The sequence below is a fragment of the Myotis yumanensis genome, unplaced genomic scaffold (genome assembly GCF_028538775.1).
Source record: "Myotis yumanensis isolate MYYU_CA2020_CCGP unplaced genomic scaffold, mMyoYum1.0.hap1 SCAF_1, whole genome shotgun sequence".
NCBI classification, from domain to species: domain Eukaryota; kingdom Metazoa; phylum Chordata; class Mammalia; order Chiroptera; family Vespertilionidae; genus Myotis; species Myotis yumanensis.
Window position 1 is genome coordinate 152982642 of NW_027223752.1, and position 21867 is coordinate 153004508.

A 21867-nucleotide genomic window follows, 5' to 3' on the forward strand; every position below is an offset into this window, starting at 1 on the left:
ATATTAAATAAAAGCCATTCAATATGCCAGGCTATATCTAGGTGTTTCTAAATTAGGTGAAGATTTCTCTTTTATCTTTAAAGGAAATTATGTGAATTGTATTCAGCCCACAGTTGGCAAGTGGTTTTTATCTCTTTTTCCTCATTTATAAACCTCATCTAACAAGAGTTAACCATGATTCAGAATGGGCAGCACAAAGCTGAATTTTGGCCATCCCTTTCCACAAAAAACGAACCTGCTTTCTTCTTTAGGGTCTTTCTTTTCTTTAATGAGGGCATACAAGCCACTCAGTGCATCCCCAGAGCTTCTTAGAACCTTTCCCTTGAGAAATCTCAGTGAGTACAAGGAAAAACAACTCTAAAAAATTAATGAAAGGCCCATCACTATTTGCCTTTCTCTCTCCCAGTGTTTGCCCTCCACACTTTCTACTTTCTACATGTCTCTTCTCAGTTTCAAACATTTTTCCTCTTCTTTTCCCAAGGTGAGCTGCCTTTTTTGTCACTCCATCTGCAAAAGGGATGGGGAGAAGATTATACAGAAATCATACCCTGACGCAGTGCTACTGTTCCTAAGGACCAGGCTCCAGAGGGACAGGGCTGGGACCAGGAATCGACTAATTTCAGGCAGGGGCAGCACGGGGAGATGAGAAATCCCAAAGGCTCTGGCAGCCTCTTTGAACATTCTCTTTTCTTCCTGTGCCTGCGACAGACCTCTCTCAAGTTCAAATCCTTGTTTCCTCAGGAATGCGGATCAGGGGGTTTGGCAAGTATATTTTTTAGTACATAATCTCCGGATGGACGTTCATGACTGACTGCGCACAGTGATCCTGAAAAATGATACTGTTGTGATGAAAATGCAAACTCTCACTAACTCCGTGGTCACTCTAGCTAAAGGTCATGTACAAGCCCACATCTGCCTCCAGACAGCAGAGCATCACAGTGCCCTGAGGGCACCTGTACACACCCCTCGGTACACAGGAAACCCATCAGCTACAAGTTACACTCTGTACTTCCCTTGCTCCCTGCCTCACCTTGTTCTCTTCCTTCTCCCAACTCTCCTTCCCCTCACCCCAGCCCTCGCCCCACACAATGGGATTTTTGTTTGCCCCAGGAGCATGTGACAGAGTAGTCCCTGCTTTGCCTAGCTCTGTGCTGCAGGTCTCTCAGGTAACAGGTGGCAACTTCCCCTGTTGGATTCTAGGTATAAAGAAGAATGACCTCATAGGGGCGGGGCTCTGGGACTCCTGCACAGGTGGCAGTTACAACCAGGTAACCCTGGAGTGAAGCCGGCTAGTTAGAAGGAGGCAGCTAAACTTGTCACTCTGGTGGCTTTAACCCTCGCCCTGAGGCACTTTAGCAAGCAGCCTTTGCCTGCAAGCCTCTGAAGCATGTCTTTGCCTCAGATGGAGCCAGAAGAAGCTAATGGGAAAGGAAGCATGGGCACCAAGAAAAAGAACCTGAACTTCTTGAGGTCCCGGCTCTACATGCTGGAGAGAAGGAAGACTGACACTGTAGTTGAGAGCAGTGTTTCTGGGGACCACGCTGGTACCCTGAGGAGGAGCCAGTCTGACAGGACCGAATACAACCAGAAACTGCAAGGTAACCAAGAGCAATCAATTGTCCCAGGTTACTGCCCTCCCAGCTTTTTTTCTCCTACTCTTCCATTTGCAAAGAAAACACTTAAGGCAGAGGAGGAAATCAAATATTACCTCCTCTCTAAGAGGAAAATAAGAAAAAATAAAATGAAAGTAAATGTAATTCATAAATTATTGGAACAAGTGATTACATGCTTCAATAGTTCAAAAGCCAATTCTGAATTACTCTTCCTATTTTTTTTCTCATGATAAGAGTAGTATTTTTTTCTGCTTCCTACTCTCCTTCCTTCCCCCTTGTCCATCTGACTCAAGGAGTGGAAAGCACTAGAAAGGAAATAATTTAGAAAGCTACAAAGGAGAGTTTATCTCAATAGATAGGTATGAGGTGTCACACCATGAGACCTATCTAGGTAATTGCACTGAACTGTGATTAAATAGGGGCATGAAACTACCATCACATCTGTGAAAAATAAAGACTTGTCAGCAGGATGGTGTAACAGGATTTGTTGAAAATCACTTAAGTGTTCATTACTTTAGAGTAAATCAAACAACATCCAAGTATGGTAAGAGATGTTTAGCATGCTTGGGTTGAATGACTTTTGAGGAAATAACTTCAGTTTAGTTTGTGATGGTCGTGAGATAAATTGACACAGTTATTATAACATGCCCTCTGTTTCAGGCCTTGAATTTCTCTATCCCTTCCCATCTACCCTCTCTCCCCACCCCCCTTTTCTCTTGAAGGTCACTTATTCCAGGAAACTTAATTTGAATGTTTGTATTGTGCAATGTTTTAAGTATCCACTGCCATACCTGTTATGTGATCCTCAGAACCCGTCTCTTCCTCTTTGACCACATTGTGTGTGAGCTCTCATAATCCCACCAGAGGTGTCATTCTGGATTGAAACACTGTAATGGGGCCAGAACGACCAATGGAATAAGCTTGTACTTAGCTGGTCTCTTTCATCAAAAATATGCTTGCATTTAGTTATTCAGATTAAGTTAAAAGAATTAAATCTTTGAAATTCTGACTGTGAAAAGAATTCTTAGGTGGTTAGGACTCATCTTCATGATAATGGCTATATAAGGACCAGAGCGCAAACCCACAGAAATGATTGCTTTGAACATTAATAAGAAAATGCCTTATATTGTTGCCAAACTAGTTAGAGAAGAATCATACTAAAAGCTGTATTACCCATTAGATATCACACTTGGGTTTTAAAAAACCTGAAAACTCAGAAGTGAAATGTAGAGTCAAGTCTTATTCTTGAACAATAATTTAAATATTCTTTTAAATGGTGGAGGGATGACATTTGATCTTTGAAATTAATTATCCTCAAGGCAATTGATACATTGGGAAGAATGCAAATGTAAAAAGTCAGACACATTGGTTTCTAATCCTGTCTCTTTAATTTACCACCTGTAAGACTTTGAGCTAATTACTCAAGATTTCTGAGCTTCAGTTTCCCTGTGAAAATGGGATATTGATACTATGTACTATTATTAGGAAAATTAAATTAGATAATTACATGAAACACCTAGTATATTGGCTGATACATGGTATGTGCTCAATAAGCAGTAGTTATTTCTAATTTTAGGAGCAATGGGTATCATAATGATAGAACAGGACTTACCTTCTATTAATGCAAATTTCCTATTCAACTAATCTATGTCAACTATTTTCTATCCTTATGAAGAGACCACATAAAGCAATTCTGGCAAAGCCCACTGCTGTCTTCCTAATAACATGTTTCTTCTTCTGAGATTCACTGATTCGGCATCTTTTTTGGTTCAGAATTTCCATTAGCAAAATAAAAATGGAAAATACTTTTCACTATTCACTTCCTAAACTTAACTGAAAAAATAAGTCTATGACCACAAAATATAGCCGATGTTTGTTAGTTACTCTGCAAGCAGAGACTTCATTCTTCTTGTATACTCCACTGGATTTGTTACTGCCCTGTGCTCTGTTGGATCCTGTCTTTGAAGGTGAAAGAAAAGACTCAGGAGTGAAGCTGTGTTCCTAGAACTGCCTGTGCTGGAGGAAAATCATCAGGGAGTTTGCCGGAGCACATCAGACCTGTAGGGATAGACTGGCCTCCTAATAAGTAATTTTTTTTAGAAGTACAGTAGAACCTCGTTTCTCAAACTTAATTCATTCTGGAAGGCTGTTCAAAAAACCATAATTTTTTCCCATTAGAAAGAATGTAAATTGAATTAGTCCCTTCCAGACTTTAATTCTGTTTTAAACTTTCTTATACACAGTACATGCCTAATGCACTGTTTAATCTGTAAATAAACACATACAAAGTATATAAAATGTAAATGAAAATTTAACAGAAAGGAAGGGAAATGTACAGTAAAAAATGAAAATTTAATAATAATTAAAGCAACAACAATAACAAAAAAACCCCACAAAAATATTCACATCACAGTATTCTGAGATTTTAACAGTGGTAAACTGACTCTTATACACATATTCTCTCCTTTGTTGCCTGAGAACACGTGACTGATCATACAGGTATCAGCCTGAAAGGGTTGTCAGATTGCTTGAGATGGGAGACGTTTGAGAATCGAGGTTTGACTGTAACTCTTAATAAAACCCAAGTGTGATATCTAATGGGTAATACAGCTTTTGACATGATTCTTCTCTAACTATTTTGGCAACAATATAAGGCATTTCTCATTAATGTTCAAAGCAATCATTTCTGTGGGTTTGCGCTCTGGTCCTACTATATCCATTATCGTGAAGATGAGTCCTAACCATCTAGAAGCTCTTCATTACTGCAATGGAGAGTTTTCCCTCTGCCTACCTTAGAGCAGGTAGTTCCCTAGGAGGCACTGAATGAAGAACTGAGCTGGTTAGAGCCCTCAGAGAGATGGCCTGCAGCCATGTGGGGTCACAGTGTACTTTCATATACTGGAAGGCTGCCTCAAATTGTTTAGTCACTTGCCAGTGCTATGTTGCTATCTGAGTATTACAATTCGCTGCTCTAACTCTTTCTCTGGAAGGGAGTTCTGCGTGTTCTGGGAAATATAATATCTTTTCTCTGGTGCCCCTGGGCTCTTAACTCTTACTATATATTTGTTCAGTTCAATTTCTGACAGACATCACTTTAGTAGTGTGAATTCTAAACTGTAACTTTAAAAAAAATGTACACTGGGTAAAAGCTACTAGATTAAACAATAGAACATGGTTTTGATGAGAATATCATAAAATCTTTATGATATTGTGATCACATCAGCATAGTCACTCCTACTAAGCCTCAAGTTGTACAATGTGAGCCTACCGTTAGTAGCTTTTTTATTTCAGTTAATTTATTGAAAATGTTATATGGTAAAGCAAAACCAATACATATGCCAGGAATTCCAACTGAAAAATCATTATATAAAAAAGTCTGACCTTTACTCTACAGGAGCTTAACAGTCTCTTTGGGAAAGATAAGGCAGGTAAACAAATATGGTAAAGTGACAGGATAGAAGTGGGGGTGAGATCAGTGGGTCCACAAAAGGAGGAAATGATTTATTCAGGATTGAGTGGAAGAAGTTGTTAGAAAACATTAACAGATGATAAGGTGGGGATGAGGAAGAAGGGGCAGAATTGGGGGAGAAGTGTGTTTTAACCTCTTCATTGTACTTACCTTTGTCTGAAATTAAAAATATGTTGCTTGTTTCTTTGTGAAATGTGGAGTTCGGGGTGCAGATTCTTCTTCTGTGAGTCTTTGTCCTACGAAGTTGAAGAATAAATTCATGGACTAAAAGATTTCTTTAATAAAAATGTGGAAGTTTATTGTAAGTGTATACAACTCTCCCTGGGGAGGGGTCCCTAAATAGAAAAAACCTGCTCGCTCGCTCTCTCTAATGGGAAAAATTAAAAAAATCTAAAATCTGCTGAGTCTCTTTGTAAAGGCTGTAGCTCTTTGTCTGAACATGTCCTTTACTAATTGGACCCTTCCTTAATTTAGGACCCCCATGCTGTCCTCATTGGTCACTCTGCTACATAGTATCAGTTTCAAAAGTCAAAGCCCATGTGGTGCCCCCTCCTTATCTCCCCCTTATCTTGCAACATTCTTTTATCCTTTATGAAAATATGTTCCCCTCTTCCTGGTATCTTATGACTTTTCTTTATCCTCTGTGAAAATATGCCTGCCTCCTGTAACATTTCTCTGTCCTCTGTAAAAGTAAGGTAAGCATTTTGGTGTCTCCAAGCCCCAACTTATGCATTCCTCTCCCATGAACTCCCCATATTTCCTAAGACTTCCTGTTCTGTCTCTAAAATTCCTTCCACTTGTTTATTGCCTATTACTGACTTTCATTTCTTCTCCCATCTCTCACGCCCCAAACACTCTACGTAACTGTTCCATCTCTGAACTTAGAATCATTCCCAGCACATGTGAGCACTCAGTAACTTTCAAGTAGAATGAATGATTGGAATGATCTGGTTCAGGATGGAAATGAGTGTGAATTAATGAGAATGACAGGCTATCATGTCATTCTCATGAATGACTCTAGTGCCTTATAGGAAGGCATCAAGCCCTGAATTACGAACACTTGTGTCTTCATATGTGAGGATAGAGGTCTCCATGAATAAAGATGATTCTTCAGTAAAAAGAAATAAACATAGCAGGGCTTAAAATGTACAGAATTGACTCTATAACAAATAATTCTTAGTGGAAGCCTATCTCATTCCCGAGTCTACCTTTTAGAGCACACCAGACCACACCTCAGTTCATTCTTCTTCTTCCATACAGAATGTGAGGGCATCATCTCAGCTGCCTAGCTAGCTCAGCTGCATTTGAATGGGAGCCAGATAAAGTGGTCCAAGCAGGGGAAATTTAATGACTGAGTTGGTAAACTACTTTTTTGGGGGGTGGGGGGTGGGGGGAATGATTTGTATATGATTATATGTGTGAGTTCTACATTTGACATTTGCTTGATTTAAATTGTAACACACAAATATGTCTGTTTATACAGATTATCCAATCTAATCTATTATATATAGATATGTAGTTGTGTGTGTACTTCAGATGTATTTCTGTAATAATTAAAACTTGCTATAAAAAGTGTATTGATTAACATTCAGCAGCCTTTTCTGAAAACCCTATATAATTGATATTAGTGACATTATAAATACTATAGGATGAATGTTTATGCCCCCCACCCTCCAACTCATATACTGATGCCTAATCCTGAGTGCAATGGTATTAGGAGGTGGGGCCTTTGGGAAATAATTACATCATGAGGGTAGAGCCCTCATGAATGGCGCTAGTGCCTTTATAGGAAGAGACCTGAAAGAGCTTGCTTCCTCTCCCTCTGCCCTTACCAGCCACCAGATCTGCTGGCACCTTGATCTTGGACTTCTCAACCTCCAGAATTGTGAGAAATAAATGTTTGTTATTCAAGCTACCCAATCTATGGTATATTTATTACAGCAACCCAAACTGAAACAGTGGCCACACTAAGCTTCTGGTTAATTTTTTGGCCAAAGCATATTTTTGTTTATGAAGTACAGTGAGGCCTTGACTTAAGGATGTCCCAATTAACGAGTTTTTCAAGATATGAGCCATCTCTCTGCTGATTTTTTGCTTTGAGTTGCGAGCTAAAATTTGGGTTACGAGCCAGCTTCAGATACCCCACCGCTAGTTGGCGCAGCGAACGTCACAGTGAATGCCACAACATCAGCCCAGCATCACGTGTCTCACTTGTTCACTTTAATGATTTGACATACGAGTAATTTGAGTTACGAGCTCTGTCACGGAACGAATTAAACTCGTAAGTCAAGGCCCCACTGTATCAGGTGAAAGAGTAAGAGTGAATAGTAAAACGTCATTACTGCTGCTGGTAAGACAAGTCAAAAATCACCTAGTGTGAGGTCCATGGTGCTTTATGTATTATTATTATTTATTTTTCAAAGGCTATCATGTCATTCTCAATAAGAAATGATTGCTTGGTTGTTTTATGAAAACCCGAAGTTTTCTCACTATGATGATCATAAGGAACCACTTGACCACATGAACTTTATACAGAATAACATATTTTGCAGTATGAGATTAAATGGCTCAAATAAAAAGTTAGACTTGTAAGATTATGGGGCCACTTAACTTGTAATGACTTTTAAGAAAACACCAATTAGTACATGAGCAGGAGGAGTTGTTAACACTGGATGATTTGGTGAATTTGTTCAAGGCCAGTGAAGGGTGGAATAAAATGAGTTGTCCGGCTGTCTGTGCATGTTTCTGTCCCAGCGCTCTAAGCCCTCTTTGTTCCTGTCTGCTCTTTCAGCATTAAGGCACTCCTTCCCCTTTCTGTGCCTCCAAGCCCCCTTTAGTAAAATGGGAAGGACTTGGATCAGTAATGTGACACCAATACAAACAAGATGTGCTTCATGGTTTGAAGGGCAACTGTATTTATAAACAGCAAGACAATTTTAAAACTAATTATTTCTGTCTTGTCACATGCATAGAAACTAACAAGAAGCATGATATTTTACTTTCCTTTTTTTCTATAAAATTGTTTTGAAGTTTTTAAAAGAGCCACATGAATCAAATAAAGTGTGACTCCCAGAAATTAAATTGGAGCTATTTCACTAGATCACATTGTGACAGGAAATTTTTCCCTTCTATAAGCATAATGAGAAATGTACCTGCCTGGCCAGCATGGCTCAGTGGTTGAGCGTCAACCTATGAACCCAGGAGGTCACGGTTCAATTCTGAGTCAAGGCACATGCCCGAGTTGTGGCTCGATCCCCAGTGTGGGGTGTGCAGGAGGAAGCTGATCAATGATTCTCTCATATCATTGACTAGAGGCCCAGTGCACAAAAATTTGTGCACTCGGGGGGGGGGGGGGGTGTCCCTCAGCCTGTCCTGTGCCCTCTCACAGTCTGGGACCCCTTGGGGGATGTCCACCTTCTGGCTTAGGCCTGCTCCCTGGGGGATTGGGCCCAAGCTGGAAGTCAGACATCCCTCTGGCAGCCCAGGAGCCCTCCGGGGATGTCCACTTGCCAGCAGGGAGCAGGCCTAAGCTGCAGTTGGACATCCTTAGCCCTGCTGAGGAGGTGGGAGAGGCTCCCACCACCACTGCTGTGCTGGCAGCAGGCAGCATGGCTTGTGGCTGAGCAGAGCTCCCCCTATGGGAGCGCACTGACCACCAGGGGGCAGTTCCTGCATTGAGCATCTGCCCCCTGGTGGTCAGTGTGTGTCATAGTGACCAGTCATTCCCAGTCGTTCTGCTGTTAGGGTCAATTTGCATATTACCTTTTTATTATATAGGATAGAGGCCTGGTGCACAGGTGGGAGCTAGCTGGTTTGCCCTGAAGAGTGTCCCGGATCAGGGTGGGGGTCCCGCCGGAGTGCCTGGCCAGCCTGGGTGAGGGGCTGATGGCTGTTTGCAGGCTGGTCAAACCCCCCAGTGGGGACCCTCACCCCATGGGTTTGGCCAGCCTGGGGGAAGGGCTGATGGCTGTTTTCAGGCTGGCCATGGCCTTGGGCTGGAAGCAGGTATCTGGGATTTATTTATCTTCTATAATTGAAACTTTGTAGCCTTGAGCAGAGCTCAGGGCTGGCAGGGCAGGCAGGAAGCTTGGCTTCCTCCATCGCCGGGGCAACCAAGCCTCCTGCTCGCTCCAGCTCCGTGGCCACTGCCAACTTAGTTGGGTTAATTTGCATATTCGCTCCTGATTGACTGGTGGGTGTGGCTTGTGGGCATGGCTTGTTGGTGTAGTGGAGGTATGGTTAATTTGCATGTTTCTCTTTTATTAGATTAGATGTTTCTTTTTCTCTCCCTCTCCCTTCCTCATAAATATATGAAATGCACCTTAAAATAGTGACATAGTTGGGGAAAGATTGGTGAGAGAAAAGCACTCAGGAGACATTCATCTTTGTTTCTGTTGAGACAGGAAAGGAAAAAAACACCCCTTTTTACAGAATTATTTTTTCTTACTGCCATAATCATATTCAATATTTTTTGGGTATTGATTTCCTGGTGAAGGTGAAATTATTGTAAGAATTGCTAAACTTGTTAGCAATATCACCATTAGAACCAGGCAAAATTTGGCTTCAGGTTATACTTTAGAGCATCCCTCTGCAGTCCCCTCTCCACCAAGTAGGTGGGGAGTCCTTGGGCCAAAGTTACCAACAACCTTGGATCCCTACCATCATTTCTAGACTAGGTTCAGGGTATCTGGGACCATGGCATATTTTGGCATGGCATATTCTGATGCCTCAGGTGGTAGAATTTGGATTTGAACTCAGGTGCTTTAAACATTTGCAAAATAGAATGTATATAATTCATTGACCTAGTAGGTGTTTATTTTATCTGCATGGTTTATAAGTAGTGAGAAGTCAAAGCAATGTTATGGTTGTAGCAAGTGTTATATAATATGACTAGTGGCTCGTTGCACGAAGATTCGCGCAATAGGCCTTCCCTCCCCTGGCTGCCGGCACCGGTTTTCCTCCGGCACCTGGGACACAGGTCTTTGGTCTGGCCACAGCAGTGAGGCTTGGCTTCTCCACTCTGGCTACTCCCAGCCCCTCCTTTTTTCCCCCCAGCTCCTCCTTGAGCGGAGTCCAAGGCAGACGGGAAGCTTGGCTTCCTCTGTGCTGGGAGCAACCCAAGCCTCCTGCTCGCTCCAGCTCTGTGGCTGCCACCATCTTCAGTCTTTGCTCTGCACCTATGTATGCAAATTAACCACCATCTTTGTTGAGTTAATTTGCATAGTCACTCTGATTGGCTGGTGGGTGTAGTGGAGTGACACCAATTTGCATGTTTCTCTTTTATTAGTGTAGATGACATTCCTCTACTATTATGAAAAAGCTTGACTTGCCTAATTTTTCACTTTGGACTACACATTTAAAACAAATTATTGTGACATTCCCCTGACACAGTGTTGTTATTTAACAAACTAGAGGCCAGGTGCATGAAATTTTTGCACTGGGGGGCTGTTGTCCCTCAGCCCAGCCTGCACCCTCTCCAATCTGGAAATCCTTGGGGGATGTCCAACTGCCAGTTTAGGCCCAATCCCTGTGGATCGGGCCTAAACTGGCAGTCGGACATCCCTCTCACAATCCGGGAATGCTGGCTCCCAACTGCTTGCCTGCCTGCCTGCCTGATTACCCCTAACCACTTCTGCCTGCCAGCTTGATCACCCCCTAACCCCGTGGTTCTCAACCTTCTGGCCCTTTAAATACAGTTCCTCATGTTGTGACCCAACCATAAAATTATTTTCATTGCTACTTCAGAACTGTAATGTTGCTACTGTTATGAATCATAATGTAAATATCTGATATGCAGGATGGTTTTAGGTGACCCCCTGTGAAAGGGTCATTCGACTGCCAAAGGAGTTGCAACCCACAGGTTGAGAACTGCTGCCCTAACCACTCCCCTGCCAGCCTGATCGATGCCTAACTGCTCTCCTGCTATCCCGGTTGCCCCCAACTTCCCTCCCCTGCTGGCCTGGTTGCCCACAACTGCCGCCCTCCCCTGCCAGCCATCTTGTGGCTGTGGGCGCCACCATCTTTGAAGGCAAGGCAGTCAATTAGCATATTCCCTCCTTATTGGCTGTGGGTGCTGCCATTTTTGCGACAGTGTGAGAGTCAATTAGCATATTCCCTCTTTATTAGATAGGATGTTTTGTTTTTATGTTTAATTGTCAGAAAACAAAATTACAAAGTTAGGTTAAACAAATCTGCTCCTATAGCAATGGTTTCATGATTTCCAATTCCCACTTTGTTTGAATATCTTAATACTATGTCTTTAATTTCATGCCTGTTGTCATATGTTTATTTGCATCTCTACAAAACTCAATATATACCCCAAAACCTGAAAGCCCCATTCTATAGCAGTGGAGGGGGAGAGTGGAGGGGAGAGATGGTGCTAGTGCTGGTGGTGGTGTATGCATTTGCAAGTGAAAAGAATGTAATTATATGCTGGAAACAAGCAGCTCTTTATCTGGGTAAGGAATGTTTCAATAGAATTCAATGAAGTCAGCCTAAATTGTGAGTCTCACACATGAAGCAGGAAAATAGAGTATTATGATTAAAAGCCTTTGTCCCAGGTTGTTTTGAACAATTTCTTTCTTGATTAATGAATGGCAGAATAAAATGAATTCACTGAGATGCCTGCACCGTGGCCCTTGATGGAGAAGGTAATCTTGTCTGTCTGATACCCGGTGCTTCCTTAAAGAAGAAAACTTAAAGGTCACGTCCTCCAGCTACTGCTCTAAGTACACTGAGTCCGTGCAGCCCTCACAGAATCGTCTTTCCGAAGTGCATCTGAATGCTAGGTCTCCAGCGCCACTCCCGAAAGCTGCCACAGAGTTCTGCTTCTGTCTTTGTTGGGAAATAGTTGAAGACATTGCTTACCTCTCTCAGCGCTATTCAGTTTTATTCAAGGAAAGACTTTCGTTTCCCTTAAGAATTAGAACATGTCCCCCTTCCAGATAAAAACAAGCAATTTACCTATTTAGCTGCTTGTTGCTTAGAGTCAAATTTGTACCTAATGCCTGGCCTTTATCATAGCCTTAAAGTTTCTTCCACCAAATCTCAGCAAGTATGGATTCTCATCTTTGAGATTCCAGCTCACCCACCTTGTTGGCGTGTCTTCCACTGACTATCCTACCTACTGTTGTATAGGGGACAAAAAAACTTCCCCTTTATCCTCTAAGGTTCTATGGCTTGGACCTGTAAGTTGAACTGACAGAAGAAAGATTAAAAAGGAAAAAAGCATATGTATTTTATTAGGTTATTATTTCTACATGGCATGGAGGATGAAAGGTTAAAGTACGTGGTGCATGTTGCGCGGGCAGGCTAAATAGCCACCTCAGACAATGATTAAAGAAGAATTTAATTTATTTAAGGAAAAAGGTTGGGGAATGAGGATGTACAAAGGGAAGGGCTACACAGCACTGAGCCAAAAGGTATTGGGTCTGTGATGGCAGCAAAAATATACTTAGGAGAGTGAAACAAGGAAGGGCATAGAAGAAGCAACAGGAAAGCCTAGGCTGGGCTGCTTTGGCTCACTGGGAAGTCAGAGAAAAGGGGCCCTTAGAGAAAGTTTCAGGGAGTTATCCTGGGATGAGCTGCCACTGCCCCATTGCTCCCCTGGTTGCAAATCTCATGGGGGAATGGCACAGGTGTGCTCCTTGGAGGGAGAGCAAGCACTGGGTCCTTTGTCTTGGAAATCTTAGGGGAGGTCTCAGGGGAGTGTCTTAATAGAATATTCATCAGCTTTCCAGGTGTGCTCTTTCAGGATCCTGTTCTCCACTGATTGGTCAGTGCCAGGGCAGGGGGTCATTAGTCACTGCAGCTGGTCCTGAGGCAGCCATGGAGTCACTTGTCTGGTTTTGCTGCTTTTCTGGGCCTGGAGATGAAACACAACTGAGGCCTAGATGTTATCTTTAGGGAAGGAAAGGTCAGGGGGTCTATATGCTGGGAGTGAGGTTCTTGTTTTCTAGTTTTGCCCCTTGCTAGGCATGCAGAGCTTTCTGCCCTGGTGAGTTTCTGTACCTGGTCCATTGTCCTTGCTCTAGGGGTCAACCAGAGAACATGAAAATCCTGAAGAAACAATTAGACCCAGGGGCTATTATGCCATTTTAGGGCAGGGTGAGTGATAAATTGTGGAGATGTGATAAGATCTAGCTTAGGGATGTTAAATTGTGGGAGGGTGAATAGGAAAGATATGGGAAACTCTTGCAAGATAAGGGCTGTCTTAGTGAAGCTTACTTGTATAAATGCATCTTGAAGTTAACCCCCCATTGCCAGTGATAAGAATATTCTCTTCTTCCTAATACAGAGATGACATCTTTCTCAGAAAAAAAATGTTTTTTTACCTTGTTTTTAGGTGGAAAGGGGGAGAGTGGAGAGTTCTTCTTGAATCTGATGTTTCTTAGTAGTCTTCAGCTCAAAATAGTCAATATGTCAAAGTAGCAATATGGGGGTGTTATGTTCTGATCCCCTTCAGGGGTCTTCATACCACCTGTTGCTCTCTGAAATTGTGTTACTTTATTCTATTTTTGCCTCTCTTGTCTATTTGAATATAGTTTTCCTTGGGGAGAGAGACTTATTTTAGCACTTAAGCAATGCCTGGTTTATGGTAGATGCTCCGGTCAATGACTACTTACCTAATGATGAAAAGATATTCAATGACTAATTACAACTATATTGACCCTTATGATTGATATATTTCCCTTTATACTTCTGTCATTCTTATTTCCCCACTACTTAATTATAATCAACTCTTGGGTAAACAGCTTTAAATTCTTTTTCTGTAAGAGACAGAACATAAGTAAATAAATTTGATTAAACGAGAAAATAGAATTTCTTGGCTGAACAACATGTTAGAAATAAGGCAAGCCCCCAAACCAGGATACTTGGAAGCTAGAAAGTAAGGCAAATGCCTTTACTTGTGCAAGAGGGTGCACACACACAGGGTCTGGCAGCACACACACTGAGCAGGCCGTCCACTCAGGGGTTTTATGTCTCATACACGTCATCTGTCCCTCACTCTTGATTGGTCAGATCTTAGGCTCACATTCTTGTGTGATTGGCTAACTTAAAGGAAAAAGGGAGGGGTTGACCTTTGCCACTTCAAAATAGAGACAGAAAGAGAGAAATGTCCATATGAGAGAAGCACATCGATTGGTTGCCTCCCTCAACCTCCCCGGCGGGGCTGGGGCTTGAGCCTGCAACCAAGTTACATGCCCTTGACTGGAATTGAACCCAAGACCCTTCAGTCTGCAGGGTGATGCTCTAACCACTAAGCCAAGCCAGCTAGGACTGTATTTGATTTTTATATGTAGCATATAATCAACTTATAACTGTCATTAAATTTTTCTTTCAATGAATCATTAATGAAGTAATTTTAAGGATTCATTGGAATAAACCTATCAGAAAAGCTCAAGTCCTGTACTTTTTTTGCTGTATATTCCTATATGTCCAAATTAACAACAATCAAAATAATTATACTAAACACTCAAACCAAATGACCTTATTTTCAAAATATCCTTCTTCATGTTTATATTTGTGTTTAAACCCTGACCTCTTTCACTTTCCTCAGATTACATCATGTGTAGTAAGATCTTATTCATATATACACGGTGTATACCTGTGCACATTCACTACACACTCCTGGACTATATCCATATATATTGAATATGTGGCACGTGGCTCTCTGTGGATGCTGTTTGGAACCTGTGTACTGCAGTGGTTGATTAAGTTAAATTAAAAGAGTCTGTTTTAATTGGTTGTGAGGAAAGCAGATCCTATTTCTCATTTGTCTAATATTGGAGAATATTCTATTCTTATATCAAAATCAGCATTAACATTTTTGTAAAAAATAAAAGGGGGGGCAGGGGGGCAATGACTCTCAGATAATTTATTCACAAAATTTCCTTAAATTTATCGTTACCCTAGCTTCATGCATGATTGGCAATCTGCTATATTAATGAAAACAATGATAGGCTCAGTCCTCACTTTCATACCATGACTTGCTTTTCTCTAGGTTCTGCTCAAAAATCACCTTATTAGTGAAGCCTCCCCTGACTCCACTCTACCAGCCGTAGGCAAACTACAGCCCACGGGCCGGATCCGGCCCGTTTGAAATGAATAAAACTAAAAAAAAAAAAAAAAAAAAAAAAAAAAAGACCGTACCCTTTTATGTAATGATGTTTACTTTGAATTTATATTAGTTCACACAAACACTCCATCCATGCTTTTGTTCCGGCCCTCTGGTCCAGTTTAAGAACCCATTGTGGCCCTCAAGTCAAAAAGTTTGCCCACCCCTGCTCTACACAGTAGCAACCACTACCTACCACCGGCTTTATTCTTTTCATCGTGCTTCATCACTTCCTGGCATGCTATGTATTTCTTTACTAATCAACTTATTGTTTCTCTCCCATCACTAAAATATAAGTTTCATGAAAGCTAAAGTTTTTCTCTGTGCTTTTCATGGCTATATTGCTAGTACCTACAAGTGGATTTCTCAACATTGCACTACAGATATTTTGGGATGGATCATTCTTTGTTGCAGAGCACTGTCCTGTGCATTGTAGGACGTCAGCAGCATCCTTCATCTCTACCCACTGAATTCCCACAGCACCCTGACCCTCCAACTGTGCAATCCAAAATTCCTCCAACATGGCCAAATACGCTTGAGGGGCAGGTTGTGCAGGGAGCAAAGTTGCTGGTTGAGAACCAGTGATTTAGAACAATGCCTGGCACAATAAATACTTGTTGAGTGAATGAACAAATGGATAAAACCAGTACTTTTTAGGCAGTCAGAATTTTGCATTCTCAACAATAGAACACTTACAACAGAAAAATTAAATACAAAGAAGACTTTACCAAGTAAAGTTCCCTTTCGATTCAAGGCTTAAAATTTATCCTCTTTCACTCATCTTCTGCTAAAGGCTTTGAATAAAGACATTTCCAGAAAATACCCATTTATTTAGCTCCTAATTGTTTTGGCTGTGCTATGTCAATCACTGTTGGAGCCTGTAAATTCAAACCATTAAAAAAAAACACAAAACACTTAACTATTTTTCAAGCCAGGTAATTGCTGAATTCCTTTTTGAAATCCACTTCTCTACTGTCTGCAGCAATTAACAGCCAGAGGAAATGGACCCCATGCCCTTGGACTGAGGATGAAACATTGCCCTGCCCAGTATTTGAGCTTTCAAATTTCAGAGCCTGCAGGGTCTGCTCCTTCACACTCTCACTTAATACTTCACTGGCTCCTCGCCCAAACCTATCTGTCATGCAATTATTTCCAACCTATTTCACAGAAGGCCTGCTCCATTCATCTTTCTCTTTTGGGTCAGCTTTCCATGGAAACTGATAAAAGATTTTACGGTGTGAAACTTAAGTCAGTAGGGTTCTGTGCAATGCTAAGCCAAGGTTTTTAGGTTTATGTGGCCAGACATGAAATACGGCCTGGAGAGGGATGAAAGAACATTTATAATCAGATCTGGGGATTTGGTAACAATCTGTCTGGAATAAAATCCTAGATAGAATAATGGTGGTGTCCATACTATCTGGTTAGAAAGGGACAGGTGAGGTGGGCAGGGAGTGATGGTCAGAAGATCCGAACTCAATTTCTGACTCTATTACTTAAGGTAAAAGACGTAACCTTCTGTAGAAATTAGCTTCCTTTTTATATAATGAGATGGAACTAGGTAGACCTTATCATCTATCTCCTCTGCCTGCTCTTTTCCCATTGTTCCCTGTTTCTTTAAATGGCACCACCACCCTGTTAAAAGTCAGAAGTCCGAGAGTCAGCTCTGACTTTCCATCTCCTTTCCCTTTACACTGATTGTTCATGCTAATTTTGTCTCTTAATTTTCTTTTTATCTGTTCAGTTCTCTCTCTCTTCTTGGCAACAAGACTAAGCTTGACCTCCCGCAATCTTCCCTAGCGACTAGAGTGCCCAGGGTCATTGCCACTCCACTGTCTCCTTGCCTTTAGGCTTGCTCTCCACCCTCTTCCATAAAATCTGGTTCCACTGGGGCCAAAGAGATCTTACAAAGAGAATCTGGCCATGTCACTCTCATTTAAACATTCCTCATTGATGTCCTGTTGTTTAAAAAATTCTAGATTCCTAAAGTAGGCCTTGAGATCTATGTCCTGATCATTTCCCTGGGGTCACTTCCTTAGCACAGGCTCTAACATTGTACTTCAATCACACTGAGCTTTTTTCAAATCTTTTTTTGCCACCAAGTGGACATGCTACTTCCTCTGCTCACAACACTTTCCCTTCTTCTTGCCTGGTGCTACTCTTTCAGATTTCATTTGTATGTCACTGCTTGGGTAGGCCTGACCTCTAGGCAGTGCGACGCTCAGCTTAGGTCACAGCTTATTGTAGTTGCATTTGTACACCAGTTTTAAATATTGACTGATATTTTCAATTATGAAGTGATTTGATTGCAGATCTTTCTAGAATAATTTTCTCTTTGATCTTTTTCAGTTCTCTCATTCACATCCTAATAGAGCTGCAATATTTTGGCAACTTGACTTTATCAAACCATTTCAAAACCTTTAAGCAGCTTTCATGGAAATACTGCTTTGTGTATGTTTAATTAAGTTAATGCAATTACATTAAGAAGCACAACTAACATAATCATGTTTACTACTGTTGAGCACAAGGAATTCTTGGAAAACATGAAACTTAGATGTTGAATTATTTTCTTTTAGAGTGAGAGGAAAAAGGGAGAGGGAAAGAGAGAAAAACATTGATTGGTTGTCTCCCATATGCACCCAAACAGGGAATCAATTTATTGGTAGTCAATGATAAATAATATCTAGGGGCCTTAATTTAAATAAATAGGAATCCAGAATTTTCAAAATAACATAATAAACTATGTATGTTAGGAGGACATATATTATTTTAATCATCTTCTTACTCTTCAGCTCTTTTGAGAAACACAACATTCTCAGTGAATTTCTCCAAAACTTATTTGCATCGGCGATTTAGCTTCAGGGTAAATGGGAGAGAATCAGATTTTTTAAATTCAGGCATTTTTATTATGCGAAACAGCACAGAAAAGCGACATCCCTACCTCATTTAAATCCTGCCTAAGTGATAAGAGTGCACATTAGGCCTGGTATTGACCCAGCTTTGTACAAGTCCTTGCTGTTTTCTGCTTTTTCTTAGAGCAGGTCCAGAGCGAAGGAGGGCAACTTCTTGAGGGATACTCAGTCTCCCTCCCAACCTTTGGACATTTCCAAGGGGAAAAAGGCAAAGCTCATGCAGCCATTTAGAGCTAGAGATAGAAAAATGGCAAGTAAATCATGGTCATAAAATCAGTGGCTGACAGTTTTTGAGAGGTTTCTGTGTCAGACACTGAGGTAAGCGATTTGCATGCTTTCACTCAGTTCTCACAGCCTCCTAGCTGTGAGTACTGGCTAGAATGCCAGTGCAGGGGCTAGGCTGGCTCGGGTTTAAGTCCATTCACTGTGGTATGACCTTGGGCTTTAACCTCTGTATTTCAGTATTTTGTGTGTGAATAAAAAAATCTGCCTTCTAGTATTTTCCTAAGGATTGAAGAGCTAATATAAGACAAGCGCAGGTGTTAGCACAAAGTGAATACTCAAAATGAATAGCTCTTGTTCTCGTTACTATCACTACTGTTCTTACTCCCCTTCTACTAATGAAGCAACTTAGTGAAGCCAAATGATTTGGTCATGGTCTCACAGGTAGTGGGCGGCAGAGTCAGAATTGACCTGTACGTCTGCCTGTCCAACATAATTCCACTACATGTGACACAATGTACCCTGATCACAGCCCAAGTAGTCCAGTGCTGGAGGGGAGAGAGCCCAGGCCACAGAGCTAAGCACACCAGGCCTGAATCCCAGATCTCTGCATACTCTGTGTCACTGAATAACTTGTACTCACATCCACTGTGTTCAGTTTTCTCATCTCTAAAATTGGAGTCATATCTCATTTTTATTTTATGTTTTCAGTTTATTTTTATTGATTTCAGAGAAGAAGAGAGAGGGAGAGAGAGATAGAAACATCAATGATGAGAGAGAATCATTGATCGGCTGTCCCCTGCATGTCCCCCACTGGGGATTGAGCCCACAACCCGGGCATGTGCCCTGACCAGGAGTAGAACTGTGACCTCCTGGTTCATAGGGTGATGCTCAACCACTGATCTCAGTGGATAGAGCATTGGCCTGTGGACTGACAGGTTCCAGGTTTGATTTCAGTCAAGGGTTTTATCCCCAGCCTTGGTCAGGGCTCATGCGATGTGTTTCTCTCACATAACACATCAATGTTTCTTTCTCTGTCTCTCCCTTCCCCTTCTACTCCCTCTAAAAAAAAAAAAAATCAATGGAAAAATATCCTCAAGTGAGGATTAACAAAAAAAAATATATAGCTAATATAGTAAATTTTATGTGAGGTATATTTTACCACAATAAAAAAATAAGGGACAAACACATATCCTTCTATAAGAGGAAGACATTATTATTAAAATTATTGAAATGAGAATCATAGTCTTAAGATCAGCTTCTGCTTATTTAGCAATATTTTTTTATCTTTTATGTCAAATTCCACCAAGAAGTCACTTTAATCTTTTTGTTTTATAAGAATGAGGAGGTGTGCATGGCTATTCTTATCCACAACATATGTTCCTATTTGAAATGGCAGGTGAGTATTAATCAACATGGATATTATTCTAACAATGCTGTCAGAAGAGAAATAATATTGCTGTGACACCAAGAGAACATTTTTATTATACACATTACCTTGAAATAACATTTTTCCCGGGAAATTTGATGCAGCAGACATGTGGTGCATGATAGAAAGTAGCCGAGCTAAAGTACATCAGTCTTGTGTGTGCACATGATCTATAGTCCAACAGCCTGTGAACACAAGGATGTAATTAACTATGAAGGTCACTCCATCACTAGGACAAAACTTGGAACAAAGATGTATTCAGTTATGCTGTTTATGCCTTATTTTTAAGCTGTCCTTTCTATGTGATTTTTAAAACACCATAAGGTGTTTCTTTTTTCCCCCTTGCTTTTTTTCAGCTACTATAATAAATGTTGAGCTTCGGGGGGGGGGGGGGGGGGGGGGGAGTATAATATACCCAGAAGACCTTGTGCATATCTGCTTTATGTGCATCTGTTTCACAGTGTCATTACACTCAGATGGATTGAAGTTCTCTTTGAGCTCTGGCTTTAGATCTGCCTCAATAAAATACCAGCTCTAATTATTCACCTTTGTCCTCCTCCTTTGAGTTACATCAGACCCTCTGGGCAGAGGAAGGACTTGTTGGTCTCTAGTATTTGCTCTAAGCTTCTCCAAGTCCCTGTTTTTTCTCTAGGCACAATAGTATTTGCCCTTCCCTGATCTCTCAGAAACTCTTACCCTCAAAGCTCTGAGATTTCTAAATGTGTGAGCAGGATCCTGATATTTGTTGAACGTTTTTATCAGGAGTTTGGAGAGAGGTAGTCTCTGCCACTGTTGTTTCCCCTCCTTTTCCTCCTCCTCCTCCTCCTCCTCTCTTCCTCCTCCTCCTCCTCTCTTCCTCCTCCTCCTCCTCCTCTTCCTCCTCCTCCTCCTCCTCCTCTTCCTCCTCCTCCCTCCTCCTCCTCTTCTTCCTCCTCCTCCCTCCTCCTCTTCCTCCTCCACCTCCTCCTCTTCCTCCTTCTTCTTTAAATATATTTTTATTGATTTCAGAGAGGAAGGGAAAGGGATAGAGAGAAAGAGAAACATCAGTGATGAGAGAAAATCATTGATCAGCTGCCTCCTGCATGCCCCACACTGGGGCTAGAGCCTGCAACCCGGACATGTGCCCTGACCAGGACCTCCTGGTTCATAGGTCAACACTCAACTAATGAGCCATGCTGGCTGGCTGCCTTGGCTTCTTATGTATCTGGTCGTCCACTGTCCTGAGATGTTTGGATCCTATTTTCATTTGACTGGTCCTCTTACTACGTAATGTTTTCAGATAGATGACAAGAGCTTTCTCCTCTATTTGAAAGTGGTAGTCTTTTGTCCTAAAATATAAAGAACAATAAAAAAATTGTTCTATCAGAGTTTTTAATATATTATTCCAATGTCTCATAGCATCAAATGTTACACATAAGAGATTTAATTGAATTTCTAACTTTGCCTCAATATTTTCTTTTAGGAAGCTTGTAAGATTTTATCTTTATCCATGGAATTTAGAAATTTCTCCAGAATATGTTTACATGTGCTCTTTTTAACATTGTGTTGCCTTTTTTATGTGAAAAATAATGAAATATTTCAGGATAGGAATTTTGTCAGTTTCATTGATTATAGCTTTACTCTTGCTTATTTCTCTTCATGTGCTCAAGGCTCGTTCTTTCTGGATCAATCTTCCGTATGATTTATCTTTCCCTCTTCATTTCCATCCTATTCTTTTTTTTGCATTTCAGTCTCCATTTGGTACCGTTTGCCCTCTGGGTAAGGTACATCCTTTGGAATTACAGCTGACCCTTGAACAACAGGTTTGAATTATGCTGGTTCACTTATAAGCAGATTTTTAAAGTAAAAACCTGTATTATTTTTGACTGCTGTTCAGAATCCTTGGATGCGGAAGCTCAATTGTATGCATTAATCTGAAACATTTTATACAGGGACTTTAGTATGCAAGGATTTTAGATCTTCAGAGATCCTGGAACCAAATTACAATTAAGTTTTGGGGGAGTCAAAACTTACACACAGATTTCCGACTGCAAGGGGAGACGGCACACCCCACGGTATTCAATGGTGGACTGTACTTTTAATGAGGATCTTTTAGTGCGAAAGTAAAA

The 21867-nt window shown here is 41.2% G+C and overlaps 1 protein-coding gene across 1 annotated transcript in view; it reads left to right on the forward strand.

Annotated features, from left to right (window-relative positions):
• The first annotated feature begins 1291 nt into the window (after positions 1 to 1291).
• The window catches only part of ARHGEF38 (Rho guanine nucleotide exchange factor 38), a 139461-nt gene continuing 118885 nt past the window's right edge, over positions 1292 to 21867 (forward strand). The window contains exon 1 of the mRNA XM_070408580.1: positions 1292 to 1598. Coding sequence (XP_070264681.1) covers positions 1388 to 1598 — 211 coding nt within the window. The 5' untranslated portion in view covers positions 1292 to 1387. The remainder of the gene's footprint in view (positions 1599 to 21867) is intronic.